This window comes from Zalophus californianus, chromosome 14, assembly GCF_009762305.2.
Source record: "Zalophus californianus isolate mZalCal1 chromosome 14, mZalCal1.pri.v2, whole genome shotgun sequence".
In the NCBI taxonomy this organism is placed as follows: domain Eukaryota; kingdom Metazoa; phylum Chordata; class Mammalia; order Carnivora; family Otariidae; genus Zalophus; species Zalophus californianus.
Genome location: NC_045608.1, coordinates 36,194,910 through 36,218,823, shown reverse-complemented (window position 1 = coordinate 36,218,823; position 23,914 = coordinate 36,194,910). Strand labels below are relative to the sequence as shown.

Below are 23,914 nucleotides of genomic sequence, written 5' to 3'. Positions count from 1 at the left end.
TAATAGTGAAGCATGTAAATAATTTCAATATATAGTGATAAAGAAATATATACATAAATAATGGCTATAGCTATAAAATGGGAAACATTAAAAAGCATGTTTTTGGAACCGTCTGGGGGGGCGGAGCAAGATGGCGGAGGAGTAGGAGACCTAGATTTCGTCTGGTCTCAGGAATTCAGCTGAATAGGGATCAAACCATTCTGAACACCTACGAACTCAACAGGAGATCGAAGAGGAGAGTAGCAACAACTCTCTGAACAGAGAAGCAACCACTTACTGGAAGGTAGGACGTGCGGAGAAGTGAATCCGAGGCGATATTCGGGAGGATAGACGGCGGGGGAGGGGGCCTCCGTCGGCCGCTTCTGGCAAATGATAGAGCCGCGAAGCACAAAATCGGACCTTTTAGAAGTTGGCTCCGCTGAGGGACGTCGCTGCAGTGGCTAAGCGGAGGGTGGAATCCTCCTGGGACAGTGTGGTCTCAGGACCCTTGGGGTCACAGAAAGACCAGGGGTGCCTGAGTGCGGCAGAGCTCCCAGGTATCAGAGCGGGGAAGCCGGCTGCAGAGATGGAGCCAAGGTGTGGGCTCTCAGCTCGGGGCTGCCATAAACTGTGATCCGTGGCCCAATCGGGCCACTGCTCCTCCAGCAGGGACCCAACAAGCAGCAGAGCCGGGGAGACTCCCCTTACCCACCCCCCCCCCCCGGAGGAGCGGCGCGAGAGCGCACCGCAGGGATCTGCTGGGTTTGGAAACTCCACACGGGGTCGGGTGCCAGAGATAGAAATGCTCGGTCACAGGCCGGGTGAGCACGGAGTGCAGCTGGAGACCAGGGAGATGGGAGTGACTGCTTTTCTCTGGGGGTGCACTGAGGAGCGGGGCCCCGAGTTCTCAGCTCCTCCAGGTGGAGATGGGGAGGCCACCATTTTCGCCCTGGTCCTCCAAAGCTGTCCGGAGAGCTTGCAGGGAACAAAAGCTCCTGAGAGCAAACCCGAGCAGCTTGCTTAGCCCAGACCGACAAGGGCGAGGCAATTCAGCCTCTGGCAAAGACATTTGGAAACACGGCAACAGGCCCCTCCCCCAGAAGATCACCACGAACAGCCAGCAAGCCAAGACCAAGTTTACCGATCAAGGAGAATGGGAGAACTCCAGCGCTAGGGAAATACTGCACATAGAATTCATGGCTTTTTTTATGCCATGATTCATTAGTTCATCAAAGTTAATGTTTTTAACTGTTTCTTTTTTAATTTTTCTTTTTCCCTTTTTCAACCAACATCTTATCAATCCCTTTTTTAAAAAAAACATTTTTTATTTTTCATTTTTAGAGTCATATTTTATCCCTTCATAGTAGTTACCCTTATTTTTGGCATATATATATATATATAAGTTGTTCTCTCTTTAAAATTTTGAGATACACTTTCTTCTAACAGATCAAAATATACCCTAAATCACTAGTGTATGGCTCTGTTCTAGTCTCCTGCCTGATCACATTCTCTCCCTTTTTTCTTTTTTTTTTTAAATCTTCTTCTTTCTTTTTTCAAACAACTTATCTTATCAATTCCTTTTATAAAATCTTTTATAATTTTCATCTTTACAGTCATCTTCCATCCCTTCATTGTATCAACCCTTATTTTGTACATATATGTCTTTCTTCCTTTAAAACTTTAGGAGGCACTTTTTTCTAACAGACCAAAATACGCCCAAAATCTAGTGTGTGGCACTGATCTATGCACTAGCCTGATCATATTTGATCATATTCTGCTTTTTTTGTATTGTTCTGTTTTTGTTTTTATCTTTTTTTTTTCTCTCTTTCTTTTTTCTTTCTTTCCCTTTCTTTTCTCCTGGTTTCAGGTCTTTTCTGATTTGTATACAGTATATTTGCTGGGGACGTTGTTAACCAGTTAGCATTTTGTTCTCATTCATCTATTCTCCTCTGGACAAAATGACAAAACAAAAAAAATCACCTCTGCAAAAAGAACAACAGGTAGTACCGTCTGCCAGGGACCTACTCAATATGGACATTAGTACGATGTCGGACCTAGAGTTCAGAATCATGACTTTAAAGATACTAGCTGGGCTTGAAAAAAGTGTGGAAGTTATTAGAGAAACCCTTTCTGGAAAAATAAAAGAACTAAAATCTAACCAAGTCGAAATCAAAAAGGTTATTGATGAGGTGCAATCAAAAATGGGGGCACTAACTGCTAGGATAAATGAGGCAGAAGAGAGAATCAGTGATATAGAAGACCAAATGAAGGAAAATAAAGAGGCTGAGAAAAAGAGATAAACAACTACAGGATTACGAGGGCAGAATTCGAGAGATAAGTGATACGATAAGACAAAACAACATTAGAATAATTAGGATCCCAGAAGAAGAAGAAAGAGAGAGAGGGGCAGAAGGTATATTGGAGCAAATAATAGCAGAGAGCTTCCCTAATGTGAGGAAGGAAACAGGCATCAAAATCCAGGAGGCACAGAGAACCCCTCTCAAAATCAATAATAATAGGTCAACACCCCGACATCTAATAGTAAAACTTACCAGTCTCAGAGACAAAGAGAAAATCCTGACAGCAGCTCGGGAGAAGAGATCTGTAACCTACAATGGTAGAAATATTAGATTGGCAACAGACCTATCCACAGAGACCTGGCAGGCCAGAAAGGACTGGCAAGATATATTCAGAGCACTAAACGAGAAAAATATGCGGCCAAGAATACTATATCTAGCTAGGCTGTCATTGAAAATAGAAGGAGAGATCAAAAGCTTCCAGAACAAACAAAAACTAAAGGAATTTGCAAACATGAAACCAGCCCTCCAAGAAATATTGAAAGGGGTCCTCTAAGCAAAGAGAGAGCCTAAAAGCAGCATAGATCAGAAAGGAACACAGACAATATACAGTAACAGTCACCTTACAGGCCATACAATGGCACTAAATTCATACCTTTCAATAGTTACCCTGAATGTAAATGGGCTCAATGCCCCAATCAAAAGACACAGGGTATCAGATTGGATTAAAAAACAAGACCCATCAATATGGTGTCTGCAAGAGACTCATTTTAAACCCAAAGACACCCCCAGATTGAAAGTGAGGGGGTGGAAAACCATTTACCATGCTAATGGACACCAAAAGAAAGCTGGGGTGGCAATCCTTATATCAGACAAATTAGATTTTAAACCAAAGACTGTAATAAGACATGAGGAAGGACACTATATCCTACTGAAAGGATCTATCCAACAAGAAGATCTAACAATTGTAAATATCTATGCCCCTAACATGGGAGCAGCCAGTTATATAAGGCAATTAATAACAAAAGCGAAGAAACACATTGACAACAATACAATAATAGTGGGGGACTTTAACACCCCCCTGACTGAAGTGGACAGATCATCTAAACAAAAGATCAACAAGGAAATAAAGACTTTAAATGACACACTGGACCAAATGGACTTCACAGACATATTCAGAACATTCCATCCCAAAGAAACAGAATACACATTCTTCTCTAGTGCCCATGGAACATTCTCCAGAATTGATCACATCCTAGGTCACAAATCAGGTCTCAACCGGTACCAAAAGACTGGGATCATTCCCTGCATATTTTCAGACCACAATGCTTTGAAACTAGAACTCAATCACAAGAGGAAAGTCAGAAAGAACTCAAATCCATGGAGGCTAAAGAGCATCCTACTAAAGAATGAATGGGTCAACCAGGAAATTAAAGAAGAATTTAAAAAAATTCATGGAAACCAATGAAAATGAAAACACAACTGTTCAAAATCTTTGGGATACAGCAAAGGCAGTCCTGAGAGGAAAGTATATAGCAATACAAGCCTTTCTCAAGAAACAAGAAAGGTCTCAAATACACAACCTAACCCTACACCTAAAAGAGCTGGAGAAAGAACAGCAAATAAAGCCTAAACCCAGCAGGAGAAGAGAAATAATAAAGATCAGAGCAGAAATCAATGAACTAGAAACCAAAAGAACAGTAGAACCGATCCACGAAACTAGGAGCTGGTTCTTTGAAAGAATTAAAATTGATAAACCCCTGGCCAGACTGATCAAAAAGAAAAGAGAAATGACCCAAATCAACAAAATCATGAATGAAAGAGGAGCGATCACAACCAACACCAAAGAAATACAAACAATTATAAGAACATATTATGAGCAACTCTGTGCCAGCAAATTAGATAACCTGGAAGAAATGGGTGCATTCCTAGAGATGTATCAACTACCAAAATTGAACCAGGAAGAAATAGAAAACCTGAACAGACGTATAGCCACTAAGGAAATTGAAGCAGTCATCAAAAATCTCCCAACAAACAAAAGCCTAGGGCCAGATGTCTTCCTAGGGGAATTCTATCAGACATTTAAAGAAGAATTAATACCTATTCTCCTGAAACTATTCCAAAAAATAGAAATGGAAGGAAAACTTCCAAACTCATTTTATGAGGCCACCATTACCTTGATCCCAAAACCAGACAAAGACCCCATCAAAAAGGAGAATTACAGACCGATATCCTTGATGAACATGGATGCAAAAATTCTCACCAAAATACTAGCCAATAGGATCCAACAGTACATTAAAAGAATTATTCACCATGACCAAGTGGGATTTATCCCTGGGCTGCAAGAATGGTTCAACATCCACAAATCAATCAGCGTGATACAATACATTAACAAAAGAAAGAACAAGAGTCATATGATCCTCTCGATAGATGCAGAAAAAGCATTTGACAAAGTACAGCATCCTTTCTTGATCAAAACTCTTCAGAGTATAGGGATAGAGGGTACATACCTCAACATCATAAAAGCCATCTATGAAAAACCTACAGCCAATATCATTCTCAATGGGGAAAAGCTGAGAACTTTTCCCCTAAGGAAGGTCAGGAACGTGACAGGGATGTCCACTCTCACCACTGCTATTCAACATAGTATGAGAAGTGCTAGCCACAGCAATCAGAGAACAAAAAGAAATCAAAGGCATCCAAATCGGCAAAGAGGAAGTCAAGCTCTCGCTCTTTGCAGATGATATGATAGTGTATGTGGAAAACCCAAAAGACTCCACCCCAAAACTGCTAGAACTCATACAGGAATTCAGTCAAGTAGCAGGATATAAAATCAATGCACAGAAATCAGTGGCATTCCTATACACCAACAACAAGACAGAAGAGAGACAAATCAAGGAGTCGATCCCATTTACAATTGCATCCAAAACCATAAGATACCTAGGAATAAATTTAACCAAAGAGGCAAAGGATCTGTACTCAGAAAACTATAAAATACTCATGAAAGAAATTGAAGAAGACACAAAGAAATGGAAAAACGTTCCATGCTCATGGATTGGGAAAACCAACATTATGAATATGTCAATGCTACCTAGGGCAATCTACACATACAATGCAATCCCCATCAAAATACCATCCACTTTTTTCAAAGAAATGGAACAAATAATCCTAAAATTTGTATGGAACCAGAAGAGACTCCGAATAGCCAGAGGAATGTTGAAAAAGAAAAGCAAAGCTGGCAGCATCACAATTCCGGACTTCCAGCTCTATTACAAAGCTGTCATCATCAAGACAGTATGGTACTGGCACAAAAACAGACACATAGATCAATGGAACAGAATCGAGAGCCCAGATATGGACCCTCAACTCTATGGTCAACTTATCTTTGACAAAGCAGGCAAGAATGTCCAATGGAAAAAAGACAGTCTCTTCAACAAATGGTGTTGGGAACATTGGACAGCCACATGCAGAAGAATGAAACTGGACCATTTCCTTACACCACACACAAAAATCGACTCCAGATGGTTGAAAGACCTAAACGTGAGACAGGAGTCCATCAAAATCCTAAAGGAGAACACAGGCAGTAACCTCTTCGAGGCTGACTGAGGTCGGCCGCAGCAACTTCTTCCTAGAAACATCGCCAAAGGCAAGGCAAGCAAGGGCAAAAATGAACTATTGGGATTTCATCAAGATAAAAAGCTTTTCACAGCAAAAGAAACAGTCCACAAAACCAAAAGACAACCAACAGAATGGGAGAAAATATTTGCAAATGACATATCAGATAAAGGGCTAGTATCCAAAATCTATAAAGAACTTATCAAACTCAACACCCAAAGAACAAATAATCCAATCAAGAAATGGGCAGAAGACATGAACAGACATTTTTCCAAAGAAGACATCCAAATGGCCAACAGACACATGAAAAAGTGCTCCACATTGCTCGGCATCAGGGAAATCCAAATCAAAACCTCAATGAGATACCACCTCACACCTCGCTAAAATTAACAAGTCAGGAAACGACAGATGTTGGCGGGTATGTGGAGAAAGGGGTACCCTCCTACACTGTTGGTGGGAATGCAAGCTGGTGCAACCCCTCTGGAAAACAGTAGGGAGGTTCCTCAAACAGTTGAAAATAGAGCTACCATACGATCCAGCAATTGCACTACTGGGTATTTACCCCAAAGATACAAATGTAGGGATCCGAAGGGGTACGTGCACCCCAATGTTTATATCAACAATGTCCACAATAGCCAAACTGTGGAAAGAGCCAAGATGTCCATCGACAGATGAATGGATAAAGAAGAAGTGGTATATATACAGAATGGAATATTATGCAGCCATCAAAAGGAATGAGATCTTGCCATTTGCAACGACGTGGATAGAACTGGAGGGTGTTATGCTGAGTGAAGTCAATCAGAGAAAGACATGTATCATAGGACCTCACTGATACGAGGAATTCTTAATCTCAGGAATCAAACTGAGGGTTGCTGAGTGGTGGGGGGTGGGAGGGATGGGGTGGCTGGGCGATAGACATTGGGTAGGGTATTTGCTATGGTGAGTGCTGTGTATTGTGCAAGCCTGTTGAATCACAGATCTGTACTTCTGACACAAATAATGCAACATGTTAAAAAAAAGAAAAAGAAGAAAATAGCGGGAGGGGAAGAATGAAGGGGAGTAAGTCAGAGGGGGAGACGAATCATGAGAGACGATGGACTCTGAAAAACAAACTGAGGGTTCTAGAGGGGAGGAGGGTAGGGGGATGGGTTAGCCTGGTGATGGGTATTAAAGAGGGCACATTCTGCATGGAGCACTGGGTGTTATGCACAAACAATGACTCATGGAACACTACATCAAAAACTAATGATGTAATATATGGTGATTAACATAACAATAAAAATTTTTTTAAAAAGGAACCATCTAAAGGTATAAAAAGTCTGTAGATGTCACAGAGATACGACCACCATTTCAAATTTAATTTAAATGAAAATAATGCATTAGAAAAATGTAAACTAAAGTAACTTAAAATATTTACAATATTTATCTTTAAGTGATTGGATTATGTATAGTTTTTTTAAATATCTACATTTTTTACTTTTTATATTTAAAAAAAGTTTCTACAGTAAACATTAGATTTCAAAAACCCATTTCTCTTTTTATTGTCCTTAAGAATATATTTTGTGTGGGTCTGCCTTGTGCCGGATGTATCTGGTGGCTCATAGACATCTACAATGCTCTGCCATCTGGATTGTGTGTTGGCTCCACCCCACCCAGTTGAATAAAGCCTTCCTCTTTTGCTTTCTTCTTCTGCCCCTGCTTGGACATATCAGGTCTGCTTTGCATCTCTCCTACTATTCTCCATTCAACTCACCCAGTACATTTTCCTTTTTTGTTTGCTATCATTTTTAACCTGCGCTCCGGATTATTTTAGGGCAGTCTTCAAATAAAGGTGCAAAAGCTAGAGTTCATGCTGTTGATCTGTAGTAATGAGTGATGACTTAGTATGCATAACATGAAGTTTACCATTCTGACCATGTTCAAGAGCACAATTCACTGGTTAAGTACATTCACAATGTTATGTTACCATTACCACTATTTATTCCAAAACTTTTCTATTACCTGAAACAAAATCCATTAAGAAGTAACTCCCATTCCCTCTCTCACCACTCCTGGTAACCTTCATTCTACTTTCTGTCTCTATGAATTTGCTCTTTCTAGATACCTCATATAAGTGGAATCATACCATAGTTGTCCATAGTGACTGGTTTATTTCACCTAACATAATGTGGTCAAGGTTTATGCATGTTGTGGCAAATGTCTGAACTTCCTCCCTTTTTAAGGCTAAATGATATTCCATTGCCTGTAGAGGCCGCCTTTTGTTTATCCATTCATCCATCAATGGACATTTAGGTTTTTATCCACCTTTTGGCTATTGTGAATGATGCTGCTGTGAACATTGGCATATAAGTATGTGTTTGAGTACCTATTTTCAATTCTTTTGGGTTATATCTAGGAGTAGAATTACTGAGTAATATGATAATTCTGTTTAACTTTTTGAGGTCTTGCCAGTCTATTTTCCACAGTGCCTGCATCATTTTATAATCCCACCAGTGATGCACAGGGTTCCCGTTTCTCTACATCTTTGACAACTTGTTATTTTTAATTTTTAATTTTTTTGGATGATAGCCATCCTGCTGGATGTAAAGTGGTATTTCATTGTGGTTTTTTGATATGCATTTCCCTATTGACCAAAGATGTTGAGCATCTTTTCATATACTCATCAGCTATCGGTATATCTTTTTGGGGGGAAATGTATTTTTAATTTCTTTGCCCATTTAAAAAAAATTGAGTATAGTCAACACATGTTACATTAGTTCCAGGTGTACAACATAGTGATTCATCTTCTCTATACATTATTCTGTGCTCACAAGTGTACCTACCATCTGTCACCATCCAACACTATTCCAGTATCATTGAATGTATTATCTATGTTGTGCCCTTTATTCCCATGACTTACTCATTCCATAACTGGAAGGCTGTATCTCCCACTCCCCTTCACCCATTTTGCCCCTCTCCCTACCTCCTTTCCTCTGACAGTCATCAATTTGTTCTCTGTATTTATGGGTCTGATGTCTGATTTTGCCGTTTGTTTGTTTATTCATTGTTTTGTTTTTTAGATTCCACATATGAGTGCAGTCGTATGGTATTTGTCGTTTTCTGTCTGACTTATTTCACTTAGCATAATGTCCTCTAGGTCCATCCATGTTGTCACAAATCCTTTGCCCATTTTTAAATTGGATTGTTTGTTTCTTATTGTTGCTTTGGTTGAAGGACTTCTTTATATATTCAAGATCTTAATTCCTATCATATATATGATTTGTGAATATTTCTCCCACTCTCTATTGTCTTAATCTCCTTTGATGTACAGTTTTTAATTTTGATAGTCTAGTTTATTTTTTTCTTTTGTTGCCTGTGATTTTGGTATTTCATTGAAGAAATTAGTTCTGAATCTAATATCATGAAGATTTTCTCCTGTGTTTTTCTTCTAAGGTACTTACAGTTTTAGATCTTAATTTTAGATATTTGGTCTATTTTGAGTTAATTTTTGTATGCAGTGAAAGATAAGGGTCCAACTTTATTTCTTTTGCCTGGATATCCAGTTTTCCCAACACCGATTGCTGAAAAGACTGTTATTTCCCCATTGAGTGGTCTGGGCACCCTTGTCGAAAATCCACTGACCAGGTATGTAAAGGTTTGTTTCTGGGCTGTCTACTCGATTCCATCGGTCCGTGTCTGTCCTTATGCTGGTACCACGCTGTACTTGTGATTACTGTAGCTTTGTAGCAAGTTTTGTCTTTCAACTTTGTTCTTTTGTTTTGTCTACAGTGATGACCTGTGAATAGAACTTTTGCTAGCCCTTAAGACCTAAACCTATCTTAAAGATTGGCTTGTAGCTCTGACAAATCAGGATTCAGGACTACTGTATATCTTTGAAAAACCATAGACTTTTTCGTTATCCTGATGGTCTCTGTATTAGCGTCCTATTGCTTCTTTAACAAATTACCAAAGACGTAATGGCTTTATTATCTTGTAGTTTTAGAGGTCAGAAGTCCTCATATAAGGTGATGGCAAGGCTGGTCCCTCCTGGAAGGTGTAGGGGAGAATCTGTTCCTTACCTTTTGTAGCTTGTTAGAGACCTGCTTCATTTCTTGGCTTATGATCCCTTCCTCCATTTTCAAACCACATCATTCCAGCCTTTGGTTCTTTGGTCACATTTCCTTCTTCTGCATTTGACCCTCCTACCTTCCTCCTACCTTGTAATTACATTGGACCCATCTGGATAATTTAGTATTCAGAGATACTGGGATAATTGTCTCATCTCCAGATTCTTATTTTAATCACATGTGCAAACTTACTTTTGCTATGCCTAGGGAGTATATTCACAAGTTCTGGGAACTAGGCAGTAGACATCTCTGAGGACTGTTATTCTGCCTACCCCAATCATGATGAATGGGCAGTTGCTGACTGAGGGACATGCAGAATCTCTAAAATATCTTTATTTTCCGTATTGGTCTCCCTTGTAAATAAAGGCTAATTATCCAGTTTTAGGATCTGGAGTATAAATCTATTAATTTAGCAACTTCATATTTCTGTTCTACCTATGGAACATTTTTTCCGCAGGGGCTATGATTTTTAGAGTCAGCAAATATTTATTGAATTTTATTTCTTGTGCAGCCATGTACACCAAATGAATAAGATCTGTTTCTTAACTTTGAAGACATTCTAATCTGCTACAAAAGGAGGATGTTACTGCAGTATAACACGCTTTCTATCCATTTTAGTTCCTAAATATCTTTAGAATCCTAAATATTTTTAGAATCCTTTCCTCCCTCTCTCTCATCCCTCTTTGTGTCACTTATTGATTTCTTAAAAAAAATTACCAATTTCCCTTGACATCATTTGGGATCCCACATTTTTTCCTTCAGTCTGTTACTGTGCCCATAGATATGTTCATGTCACCCCTTTACCTAAAATCCGTCCATTCCTGGCATCGAGATAAACTGTAATCCTCAATATGCCATATTGTGCTTATCCTTCTAGCCTCATCACCTGCCTCTCCAGACGCACTTTGCTCTAGCTGCATGGAATCAGTTGTATTTCCTGTATCGTTCCATGCTGTTTTGGCTCTTGACTTTTGCAAAGCTCTTCTCACTCACTGGTTTCCATTTCTCCTCCTTCCCTGTCTGAGAAACTCCTGTGCATCCTCCAGCCTGGCCTCAGGTAGTGCTTTCTAGAAAGCTGGCCCAACCCTCACACCCTTCTCCAGTGTGGTCCCTTTTTTCTGGGCTTGCTGTGTTACGCAGTTTATTGCTTTGTACTATAATCACTGCCTTACTTGGCTGTTTTTCTCACCAGACTTTAAGTTCGGTTAGGTAAGGGATTGTTCTTTTAACTCCATTCTCCCTGTATATGATACAGTATCTGCCTCATAAGAGATTTTTACAAAGTGTTGGTTAAATGAATGCTTGGATCCATGTACCTTTGAATGATTTAATACAAAATGACCTGCAGACTTGAACAAGATCTCTGATTTGGTATGGGTCCTAAGCTAAAATGATGATTAGTTAGCACTTGGTTTCTCTTTTGTATGCACTACTTTTCTTGAAGAAACTGAATCTAACTTTCTGTGTGACTCAGTGCATGGGATTCAAAAAGAAAGCCCCAGCCCTGAGAGTTGATGTACTGGAGTCATGTAGAGTTGTTTGCTTGAAGCTGTTTATTTTAAAGAATAAATCTGTGGCATGGAGACATGAACTATGAAGTAATACTCCTCTCAACATATGTATAAATCCAAAACAGAGGTTTTCTCAAACTTGAGAGCCCTCGCTGCAGCCTTGAATTGTTTTGAGTGATCAATAACTGCATACTTCCAAATTCTTTTGAATGAACGTTCTTTTGAAGTAGGCGTATTCTAGCAGGAAAGATACTATGGGATTACTACAGAAGCATATTCTTACAGGATTCATGCCACAAGTGAGTAAATAAATAAGTAGGTAGCCTTTTTCTGTTGCTGTTATTAATAAAACAAATACTTACAGATATGAAATCTGCCTTTCTTTAGGGCTTAATTTTTTTTCAAATTTGGAGATTAGATTTGTTTTGTTTTTAGTTTGGAAGAAGACAGACTGCATTTTATAGCATTAGATCTGAGGTTACTCCTATTGGTAGAATTGGATTGTTTATTTATTTGTGAGAAAGGATGGGAAGCTGAATGTGTGGACTACAGAGAGGAATGCTGTCCCCCGTTGTATTAATTAATGATGCCAGACTGATTCTATTTTGTTTCACTTTCCTAAGTCCTTGGTGTGCTCTGTCAGACCAAATTTGGGGGATTTGGTAAAAACCAGGACAGACATAAGACATGTAAGATATCTATGGAACTTCATGGTCTGATTTATAACTTCTTAAGCTATTAACAAAGCCTCTGTGACAGATAACACTGAAGGTGATGTTGGTGGAACTCTTCTTCCCCACTCCTGATGTTTCCTTCCCTGCGGCAGGAACTGTACCAGTGCAGCACTCTGATGCCTTTTCTCTGCCCAAGCAGGAGCTGCCTGGGAAGGAAGCTGGGAGCATGCATAGCCCAGCCCCTTCTTTGGGAGCTAACCCCCTATAGGAGCCCTGTTCTTCCATCCTGTGAGTTTTACAGCAGCACCCAACATGTGGGAGGCCTTTGTGCTTTTCTAAGATGGCCTGTGGCCGGATGGGTGAGTCTGTTTAATTCTGTGCTTCAGTGTTAGCAAGCCCATTGTTACTGCATCTCAGCCATATTCTGTAATACCAGGTTCACAGGTAAATAAAAGTGGTACTTTGACAGCCTGTCCGCCTTTCTCCTTGACCTCATCACTCAGCTGGTCCGGAATTTGGGGGAGGCGGGGATGTGTGGTGCCAGTCAGTAAGCCAGTGTCTTTGTATATATCTTTAAGTTCTCACAGCTGCCCTGCAAGTGAGTCATATCATCTTGTTACAGATGAGGGAAGGGAGGCTCTAGGAAGGTAAATCACTTTGAAGTTAGCTTTGGCACCCTGGTCAGTTTAACTCCAAACCTATGCCCATTAGGGCATACTGCCAAAGAAAAAAAATCATGGATAAAAGCTTTTAAACGACTTTGCATAATATAAATCACCGAGTAATATAGATGAGTTTTATTATGTGTAGCTTAGCATTTTCATACTCATACATAAAAACACTTTAATATAGCCTGCAAGTCCCTGAAGGTAGGCGTAGGTGCTTCCTTACCTCCCTGGTTCCACAGGCTGCCTTCATTTCGTCCAAAGCTTTCTGTTCTCTCTAACCATCTCGGGCTTCCTGCCCAGTTTCTCCTGACTAGACAGAATGCCCCTTCTCTTGCACCCTCTCCCTTTGCCTGGTTAGCTCCTCCTTGCCTTTCAGATCTCAGCTCACTTCCTCAAACTGGCCTCCCACAGCCACCATATCTAAAGATGGTGATTTCTGCCAGCCATCTGATCTGTCCCTTCTCCACACTGGCCATCACTTGTGATTCTGTATTACCGGCCTATACTTCCCACTAACTAAAGTGCCGTGGGCACCATAACTACTCTTCTGTCATTCCCTACTGTGAGCCTATAGTGTCTTAACACAGTTGATAGCACCCGGTTGGCACCCAGAATGGATTCTGAGTGAACAAATGGACAGAGTGCTTGGCATCATGCATTAGCTGTAAAGTCTGTGCCCATTGTTTTCTACTCAATGCTTGCATATGACATATTAAAGATAGCCTCTTTCCTGGGAATTGTAAACAGCTATTAAGAACTAAAATCTGTAGCCTTCTTATGAGACTCTAAATTATAGGAAGCATAGAATGGATTTCTAAGGCCACATAACTAAAGACGTACTTCATGTGTTAAGGATGGTGTAAGACAAAGGTGCTACACGGAGGGAACCTGCTTTATGTGGTTTTGAAACTCTGGGATGGGGAGAAACTTCTCTTGTAGCATTTCAGTCTCAAGTAATATTGAGTATCTACTTGGTTTTTGTATCCTGGAAGAACATCGTAAAGCTTAGAATAGTCCATCAGACCTATTCGGTAAGGAATATGTTAATACCTACTTATGTCTTTAATGTAATTCTTAATAAATTATTTATTTTTTCATAGATAAAATGAGGTTGGCAATAGGGTAGTGTGTGAATCAGTTTTGTTTCCTAGCCAAGCATAAAAACATGAGACAAAGTGGTATGAAAATACCAAATGGTGATCATTTGGGAGTCAAATAAAGAATTTTTCCATATACATTTTTCTACTCCTGGTGAGCTCACTTAACATAATTAATATCTTAAAGGACAAAAGCAAGATATTTCTGCACACGTGATTTTGCATCCCTCAATCTTGAAAGTGTTGATCATGGCAGAATTTCAGTTTCCTGGCCAGCTGTTCCTCTAGAACTAGAACCCCAGGGTAATAAACAACGGAACCCAGATCCACATGGAAAGAACATGGATAATAGCCATCAGGTATCTTACCAGTCCGATATGACAGCTGATATTGTCTCTTTTTGTCCCCCACCCCCATTTATACAGGGCATTGATATGCGTGATGCTCCCCTCAAGGAAATAAAGGTGACTAGTTCCCGGCGATTCATAGCTTCCTTTAATGTCGTGAACACAACAAAACGAGATGCTGGGAAGTACCGCTGCATGATTCGCACTGAAGGAGGTGTTGGAATATCAAACTATGCAGAATTGGTAGTTAAAGGTATTTAACGCATTTTTATACCCCTAAATAGTCTATTAAAATAGGCATGTCAGATGATCGTGAGTTCATTATTTAACGCTCAAACTTATCCTTGTCTGTCTCTGAACAGGAGCTCGGTGACAGGCTATACTGATGGATTGCATTTTAAGTACAAATTTTGCATGTGAGCAATATTTTTGAAAAATGTATTTTATTTGTGTTGGTTTAGTTGCATACAAAAGCACTGAATATGCTCTTAGCAAGTTCTTCTGCCAACTCTGTATACAGAGATTACAACCTATAAATTTTTTTAAGGAATGCATTTTTTTTTTTTTTTTACTGATAGAAAATCACTTAAAATGCAAATATTCACCAGCCAGGGTGTTTATGATAGCAGGGTGGTTAATAAAATGAAGTAATGACAGTATAAAAATGCTCAGTCATATCACACAAGCCATATTGATAATACTGAGTTAACATTCATAATGTCGCAGTTAGGTTCCATTACTATATTTTGCATGACTGAAAAATTGAGTCATTGTATTCAGGGAGGTGGGTATGAGGGAAAAAAAAAAGAGGGAAAATAAGTTTCCATTGCTGGTCTAATGCTTTTTTTGTGGGCTGAGGAGTTTATGGTATTAAACTGCTAGGGCAATTCTTGGTCCCAGACAGAATAATTTGGACTTTTAGATGTAAAGTGAGGCATTTTTAGGTAATTTGTGGTAGGCCATTGCTGTTTTGTCCTGGGAGAACAGAATGATGCCTGGTTTTGATTTTTTTTCCCCTGCATTTGTTAAATATAAAACATAAAGCTGATATCGTTTGGATGGGTTCTTCCTCGTATCAGCAAATTTCTCTGTGCAAGCAGTTTTAAAGACTGTGGGGTTCAAACCCCAGAACTAGCTATATGGGCATGGGCCAGGGCATAAAGTATAAAATAGACATTAATAATGTCACCTACACTGTAGGGTGATCAAGAAGGTCAAGTGCAAAAAGTATATGAAGGACACTTAGAACAGTATCCGTAGTAAGCAGCCAGCTCCCGTTAGGGCCATGATGGGGCGGGGGTGGGGAGGAGTGAGGTGATTGTAACCCTCTGCTCCTGTACATCAGTGAGCCTCAGTCAGAAACGCTCGTCACTGCCCTCTTTCCGAATTTTAAAACATAAATGCCTGCCCATCTGTTCTTCCCTCCCCCCACCGCACCCATATTAAATGAAAATCTCTGGGGACATGGCCTCTGTTATAAAATCTATAGGTGATTTTGGCATATGCTTCTGTTGTGAAATCTCTGCTGCCAATATTAGCCACTCCTGGCTTAGGACTCCTGGCTTATGAGAGAAATGTTTATTGGTGAGCCTGCCCCAAGCAGTATTAATTTGCAGCAATGACTGACGTTGTGCACATTGAAATATCTACCCCACTAATAAATTTTGCCACAGCATATTCTTAGGAATTTTGGTTTGTGGTGAAACTTTAGCTGGTCTGACTAGGACTTGAGTTTAGGAGTTTAGATTTAATAGCCATAAGAAAACTAACTCTTCACAGTAATGCACACCCTACTCTGCAGAAGGTTCTCTGAGAAGCAAGGAGTCACCGTGTAGAAAATGGACACCGTTTGCCAACAAATCCAGTAAAGCAGCAGCAGCCTCAGTGTTCCATGGCTGAGTTCTTTATTATCATTATTAGTACTTAATGTTCCTCTTGACTCAGTTCTTGTGATTGTATTCCATTTTCTGATTGATAGTTGCTACAGTGTTTCACTGTGACCAGCCATGTTTTTAAGGCATCATGCTTCATTATCAGTATAATGTAAATCTCATAACCTTGCTAAAAATGGCCTCTGTGGAAAAGTTCATTCTCTGGGTGGTGTAAGTAAATCATAAATTTCTAGTCTTCCAGAGCAAACGTGAGCACAAAGAATGAATGGGTTGTTATTCACATTTATGCAGCACATTTTCCTGTCTTATGATGGCATAGTGGTTGCTTGGTTCATTGTGATAAAAATGTCCAGGCATCTCTTTTCATCTCTGCACATGACCAAACCCGGGACAGCCAGCTTACAATTGTGGCTCAAATCTGAAATTTGACTTTTCCTCCATTTATGATTTTATAGCCATATTTTTCATATATTTTATATTTTAAAATGAGATAACATGCTGAATTCTACTAGCAAGTTATACTTAATAAAGTATTAGCTTGAGATAATTACTTTAAAATATTCAGTGACACTTTTGAGGCCACTTGTATATAATTTAACTCTTTTTTTTATGCATGTAGTATTTGAAGTGTTGATCTTCTGAAAATGGGAAAAACTAAAGTCTATAGCGTTTGTAATTCTCTTAAGGTCACATACTGATTTGGTGCCAGCCCTCCAAATGAAACCCATGTCATTTATTAACTGTCATTCCTATCTTATTCATGTCGCCCACTGCTTTTGATAATCTGGGACATAAAAAATATTTCATAGAATCTCCACAATTTGTATATATATGCATGTATATCATTATCATTTAATTATGTGAGATATGTATTAGGCATTCACATACATTTATCATTAGATATATGTTTACGTATCTGTATGTGTATAAATTCTTTCATTGCTGGCTTGGTTTAGAATTACAGTTGACCCTTGAACAGCATGAGAGTTAGAGGTGCCAACCCCTGCCTGGTTGAAAATCCGCATACAGCTTTTGGCTCCCCAGAAACTTAACTAATAACCTATTGTTGACCAGAACCCTTACTGATAACATAAGCAATCGATTAACACACATTTTATATACATATTATATACTGTATTCTTGTAGTAACCTAAAGAAAAGAAAGTGTTATTAAGAAAATCATGAGGAAGAGAAAATACATTTACAGTACTGCAAAAAATCCAGGTATAAGTGGGCTTGAATCATACATTTTAAATTGCCTTCTATCACTTAGTATAGGTGGAATTCCTTTCTTCCTTTCTTCCTTCCTTCACTTTGAGAAAAATTATTCAAAATTTTAAATATTGACTTACTCTTGTACGGATTCTTCCAGCAACCCAAAAGTCCCTTGGAATGTCTAGTACAATTGTTCCAGGTTCCAGTGGAATCTTTCACTTGATTTCACATATTTGATACTTTTTTTCATGAGGAATTAATGGAGAAAATATTCTCAGGTCAAGCAAACATTAAAGTCATGTCTATTTTAGGATACTAGTAATATCCTAAATGAATTGGTGTGCTCACTAACCTTCGTGGCCTTGCCCCTGAGTTCCATTCTGAATGGCAGTTCAGCAACCCTTGCTAGCATTTGCAACTTCAGAGTAATTAACTGCCCTTTCAGCCTGGCTACATAACTGCCATGGGATATACTATAAAAGGCCCATTTCATGTCTTGGTTCAAGGAATCGCCTAATGATATAAATTGATATTAAGTCATGATGAGTTGAGTAAGAACTGTTTAAAGAAATGAGGAGCTAGCACAAAGTTGTAGTTTATAAACAACAGGAGCAGTATTTTTAGTAAGTCTATATGAATTTTGTAGTCTTTCAAATACAATTCATCCTTTAGTGTCTGTTTTGACTCAGTCTAATGAGATTTCCCAGCTATTTTTGAAAGTAAGATTCATTGTACCCTGAATACAGAAAAAGAACAAAGACACCCCTACCCAACAAGGAGAACCTACTGTTATTGGTATCTTAGTCTAGGGATCCACCAGGTATCATGTCAAGGGCCAAGTCAGATGGTCTGCAGTAAGATCCCTTTCAGCAGGAAACAGGACCGTGATTAGTTGGCTGTGTCTGCTGTGGAGCTGACAGAATTTGCAGCATGCAAGCCAGCATATGCCAGCAATGGAACATAGCAGGCTCTATTTTTTGTGTATTCAGATGTGCTGAGGAGTTGAAACACATACACACAGCCCAAAGAGACACAAACCACCTGCGGAAACATGCTTGGAAAAAAAAAAAAAAAGTCAGAGAGGGAGCCAAACCATAAGGGACACTGAACTCTAGGGAACAAACTGAGGGTTGCAGGAGGGGAGGTGGGGGGATGGGGTAACTGGGTGATGGACACTAAGGGGAGCACTTGATGGAATGAGCACTGGGTTCTATATGCCACTGATGAATCACTAAAGTCTACCTCTGAAACTAAAAAAAAAAAAAAAAAGAAAATCACTAGATCTTACTTTTTTTTTTCTTTGATGGAGATTCATGAAGATAGAAATATGCTATTTTATACAGTTATCTCCCTTTCCAGTATGATGTACAGTAACACTGGGCAATATAGGATGCCTTCACTTGGTGCCCGGCAAGCCATTCAACCAACACCTCACTGACAGACTGGGAATACTATTTAAAACAAGATTGCCTATTTCTCCATTCTCAGACAATGATGTAGAAAGAGTCCATCTCAGGTTTTAAACAATGAAAGAGACTTTCTTGGGTTTAAAGAGTATTTGCTATTGATTGCTTAGAATTTTACCAAGCTGGGCATGGCTTGCACTTTGCGTTAGAGCTTTTCTTTCTACCCGTTGCTTTCATAAGACTCATTCCGGGAGGCTCCTTGAACAGCAGCTGTGGTGGGCTGTGTTATCCAGACGTCTCACTTCTGCGGCCAAATGAGTCCACTGTGGTGGGTTTTTTGGGTAACAAGTCATTCTGGAAATGCATTTATGCTGAGAGAAACTATAATTTCGGCCATGTTTTAAAATTGATGATATCTGTGGAATAATATAAGGAAACTGAATTTAATGAGATAGGTAACTAGCACCTTTGATGATTTCGAAGACATTCTCAATAAGGAAGTTGGCAATAGAGTGCCTCCTGGAGCTTAAGCACTACCATCAGGAGAGCTTCAGCAAGTTACTTTTAGTAGGAAAAAAATCCTTTGAGCCTGAGAAAAATGAGTTGTGTCCTAAAACAAACTGAGGGTATCCCTCCTTGATCAAGCTTAGGTTTTAAAGATGGTTTATTTCACAGATTTGAACATTGTGAAAGGCTTCACCAGTATGCTTTTTTTTAATAACCTAAACAGAACCATTCCCATCCCTTCATTCCTGACATGTTCACAGCTTCTATATTTTAATAATTGATGTACATTTAGCTGGTTTAAAACGGAAGACCGAGGTGTCTGAAAGATGGCTCTCTGACTTGCCTTCCAGAGCCCCCCGTTCCCATTGCTCCACCTCAGCTTGCCTCCGTGGGGGCAACCTACCTTTGGATTCAACTCAACGCCAACTCCATCAATGGGGATGGACCCATTGTCGCCCGAGAGGTGGAGTACTGCACAGCAAGTGGGAGCTGGAATGACCGACAGCCAGTGGACTCCACGAGTTACAAAATTGGGCACCTCGACCCGGATACGGAGTATGAGATCAGTGTGCTGCTCACCAGGCCGGGGGAGGGTGGCACTGGGTCTCCTGGGCCAGCCCTCAGAACCAGAACAAAGTGTGCCGGTGAGTAAGGGGCACCTGGGACGAGTCCTTAGCATCTTTCTGGGCATTGACCTGCAGCATCGTGTTTATTGGGTGGCTCGTTTGCTTTCCCCAGCTCTGTCAGCATCCTCTGTGGGAACGGATATTCCCTTCACCTCTGAACGGTAGCCCGACACCCTGTGGACTTTGGGTCCTCGAGGCTTGGTATCTTTGGGCAACCTCCACCTCCTTTTTTCTTATTTTTATTTACACTTTCCTGTGGGTATCATCTAGTTGATATAGGAGTTCTCCCTACAGTTGACAGAAACTGTCTCCTTTCATGATGTCTGCGCATAGGTCAGATCCTCTCACCCTGGTCTCCTTGTTTTATATTCACCGTTAATGTGCTTTTAGCCTGGAGGGGCTTTGGAATAATAGATTCCATCTTAGAGATAGCTTTAAAGCTGTTTTTATTGATGGGTATTTAATGGAGGGGCTGCTTGCCAATGACACAGGACCCATTTGTAAAATAAGCCAGGGTGATTTGTGGGCTGCATGCAGTCTTCAAGTTGAGATTATAAAGTCCTAATTGACTGTGCTGAACCCGGTCCACAGCTTAAATAAAGTAGGGTTGATGGAGGGAGAAATGCAGCGTCTTATAAAAATCAAAACCTGAAGCAAGCTCCCATGAGAGGTGATAGTGCTGTTTTTGTATGCCTACTTTCGGCTAGGGAAGGAGAGAAAAATAATATATTGGGACACTCAAGCGTTCTTTCCTCAGTTACATGAAGAATCTCTGTATTGGATGGTGGGCTGAGGTGAAGCAATTCAGTAAATTTTTAGGGAATTAATTGATTCTTCAGATAGCTTTATGTAAGTAGACACAGCCGTATGTGTCATTTCTTTTTTTAAGTTTTGAAAGTTCTCAGAGCACAGTCTGCCCCTGGCTGGTAGGAGAAATGATGAAACCTGAACAGCTTGTAGACGTTCCATTTTTTTCTTTATGATATGAAGTATACTGCTTCCACAAGTTCAAACTTATGGGCGAATTCTGTTCTTGTGTTGTTGTTGTTGTTGTTGTTGAATTTCATTAGAAAAGGGGACAGCCACCTTCTGGGGATGCGTGATGGGTTGGTTCTAGCCAACCCTGCGTCTCTTTCCCAAATCCACCGCTGGCTGTGGGGTCTCTGGAATAAACTGCTACTCTGGACTGGCCCTTCACACAGCCCGGGCTGGCAGGTCCAAGGAGAAAGGAGTTTGAAAATGCTTTCTCTTCCGCATGTCTCCAAACGACGGCATCTCCTCTCTCTTTTTAGTTGAATAAAACTGCCCTTCTTTTTTGTGAAATAATTTCTTATATTTCTTGTATACATGATCCTATCATCTGTTGCAGGGCAAACAGTAGTGATGTATAACACCAGATCTCTCATTTCACAGTAGAGGCCTTGCTTCCGAACCTGTTACTGATTTGATAACTGCCTTGTGAAGGCTCCCGGGCAGATACTGACACCCCCTTATTACGGGTGAGGACATGGGAGCCCACGGGACCTTCTGTCCTCCAGGCATGCCCTGTGAGCAGTACGTTCAGTGCGATTTCACTTCAGTGTGATTTTAAGGAATCCTCTTTTGGGCACAGCAATATATAGTCTCCCTCTCTGTCCAAAAAAGGGTTAGAATTCCATTGTTTAGACTGGAGATAGGAGCCATCTGTTTCATTCTTGTCACTAACAACCCTGCCTACTTAATGTTTCCAGTCCTGTTCTCCCTTACAGCTTTTGTCTTGTCTCTTGATTTTCTGCCTGTACATTTCAGCTACTGACACAACTGTTACATACATTTCCCCTGAATATGCTTGGATTTTTTTTTTATTGCTGCCTGATGTGTACATATATAACTCTCAAAGAAACATCATACCTTTTATTACAGATTGTCAGTCATTTTAAAGAAATTAAAACCAATTTTGAATTTATATTTGCATGCCAACACTATGTCTTCAAAAATATTCAACGTCATGTAAGCAAGGAAGCCTAATGACAAAGCATGCTTTTTCAGTTTTCAGCAACCCGAGGTTGACACAACTCTTGTAGTGTCATGCACAGACCTTGAACATGGTTGAAATAGTCAATCTTAGGAAACAGGAGTATGTTAGGTCAGAGTGTCAGAGCTAGAAATAAGAGGGGGGAGACATTGAGGTGGGTGAGTAAAGTGAAGTCAAATTTCTCTTTACTGTATGAAAAAAATAGTTGCACCCTTCCTTGAACTGAGGCTTTAAAAAAAAATGTGAAGACTGGTAGCCATGGCCAGTGAGCAGTGGGGCATGGTGGAAGGCAGGACTGAGGTACAAGGAAGGACACAGGTGCAGCAGACTAGAGACTAAAAAATGAGGGATAGTCCCTGACTGTCACTCGGATGGTTTGTGAACATTTGGGGCTCACAGAGAACAGGTCATGGAGCCTATAAGCTGGGAGGTCCTCTGAGCAGTCTGCAAAGTAGATAGAAATTGTCCTTGGCCAGGCTTGAACAGTGGATGACTCTAATAGGGTGATAGGTAGTAGGAATAATTGCACATTCATCCTGTATGGTTTAAAACCCAACAGTACTGTGGAATTAGAGTAATAAAATTTAGCAGCAGCATATATAAAAGAGATGGAGAATTTGGCTTAAGTGCATATGGATCTACAGTATGATCCATATCACTCTGTACTATTATTTCCTTACCACCATCCCACCACACACACACACACACACACACACACACACACACACACACACACACACACACACACACACACACACACACACACACACACACACACACACCCTACTATAATCTTAGGTGCATAAAGAAAGCCAAACACCCATGTTGGAGGAGGTGATAGTCTTATTGTACCAGTGCTAATTAGCCTCCCTATAATTATCACACCTATTTCTGCTCCCTGCATCTTATGAAAGAGAGCACAAAATGGACTATGCTCTAGGGATAGCACCCAGGTTAGGAAAGGTTCTGGAACCTTGCTCCACCAATGAGAAGTGATGGAAAGAATTTAGAAAGGTGATGGAGAAGAACAGAGGGTCTGCACAAATTTGACAAGAACGGAATCATGAGTAGTGAGTTTCCAGTGGCTGACCCATTCAAGCAGAACCTGACATTGTAGAAGGTGATTTCTGTATTCAGAAAAGGATTGAACTGGTTGGCCCTGCAGACGTCTTCTACATGAAGATTCTGTGATTCATGTGTTGTTCCCTTTCTAAAGAGATGATCCATCGTGTGTTTCTACCCTTAAAGTCTTTGACTTTCACTTTTATTTTATCCTTGTCCAGAAACTCCATTCACGTGCTTCTCCAGTCCTGCTCTGCAGACACGTGGAGGGAGGTCTATGATGACGTTTACAAAAGCCTGAGCAAAACGGGGAGGGGGGGGCTGTATAGTGAGTTTTTAATACTGCTAAATAGATTAACTTTGAAGAAATGACTCATTTTGAGATACCCTGCCTGCTTCTTTTGTGTTAAAGTATCCTTTTTATGCAATGATGGTGCTGGAGGGTACTAGAGCCCGAGTCAGCAATTGAGAACATGGGCCTGGGGCCCTGCTGCCAGGGATTGAATTCCGGCTCTGCCCGGAGCTATACATGAGCCCATGTATACCTGACCTTCTCTTCGCTTCCATTGCCTTATCTATAAAACAGGGCTGATGATAAAAATAAATATCTCCTAGTGTGGCCATGAAGCCTTAATGAGCCAGTGTGTGTAAGTTGCCTAGAACAGAACCTGACATATAGCAAATGGTCAGTAAAAGTTAACTGCCATTTTTAAAAAATCTTTTAACATTTTCATTCAAAATAATTGGATGTTAGCAACCTGATTTCATTGCCCTAGATGTGTTACAAATATTACTTAGCCGGTGAATTGAAAATCTGAGAACCAGTTTTATATTACGGGCTCATAGAATTCTCTGCAGTGGAGTACTGCATTCATGACACACGTTGTTCTCTCATTTC

General features: G+C 40.2%; 1 protein-coding gene across 7 annotated transcripts in view; it reads left to right on the top strand.

Moving 5' to 3' along the window:
• PTPRM (protein tyrosine phosphatase receptor type M) overlaps window positions 1-23,914 on the top strand; it is an 824,645-nt gene that overhangs the window by 389,254 nt on the left and 411,477 nt on the right. For all 7 annotated transcript variants that reach the window (XM_027575435.2, XM_027575436.2, XM_027575438.2 and 4 more), the window contains exons 6-7: window positions 14,373-14,547; window positions 19,665-19,958. In XM_027575435.2, the coding sequence (XP_027431236.1) occupies window positions 14,373-14,547; window positions 19,665-19,958 (469 nt within the window). The remainder of the gene's footprint in view (window positions 1-14,372; window positions 14,548-19,664; window positions 19,959-23,914) is intronic.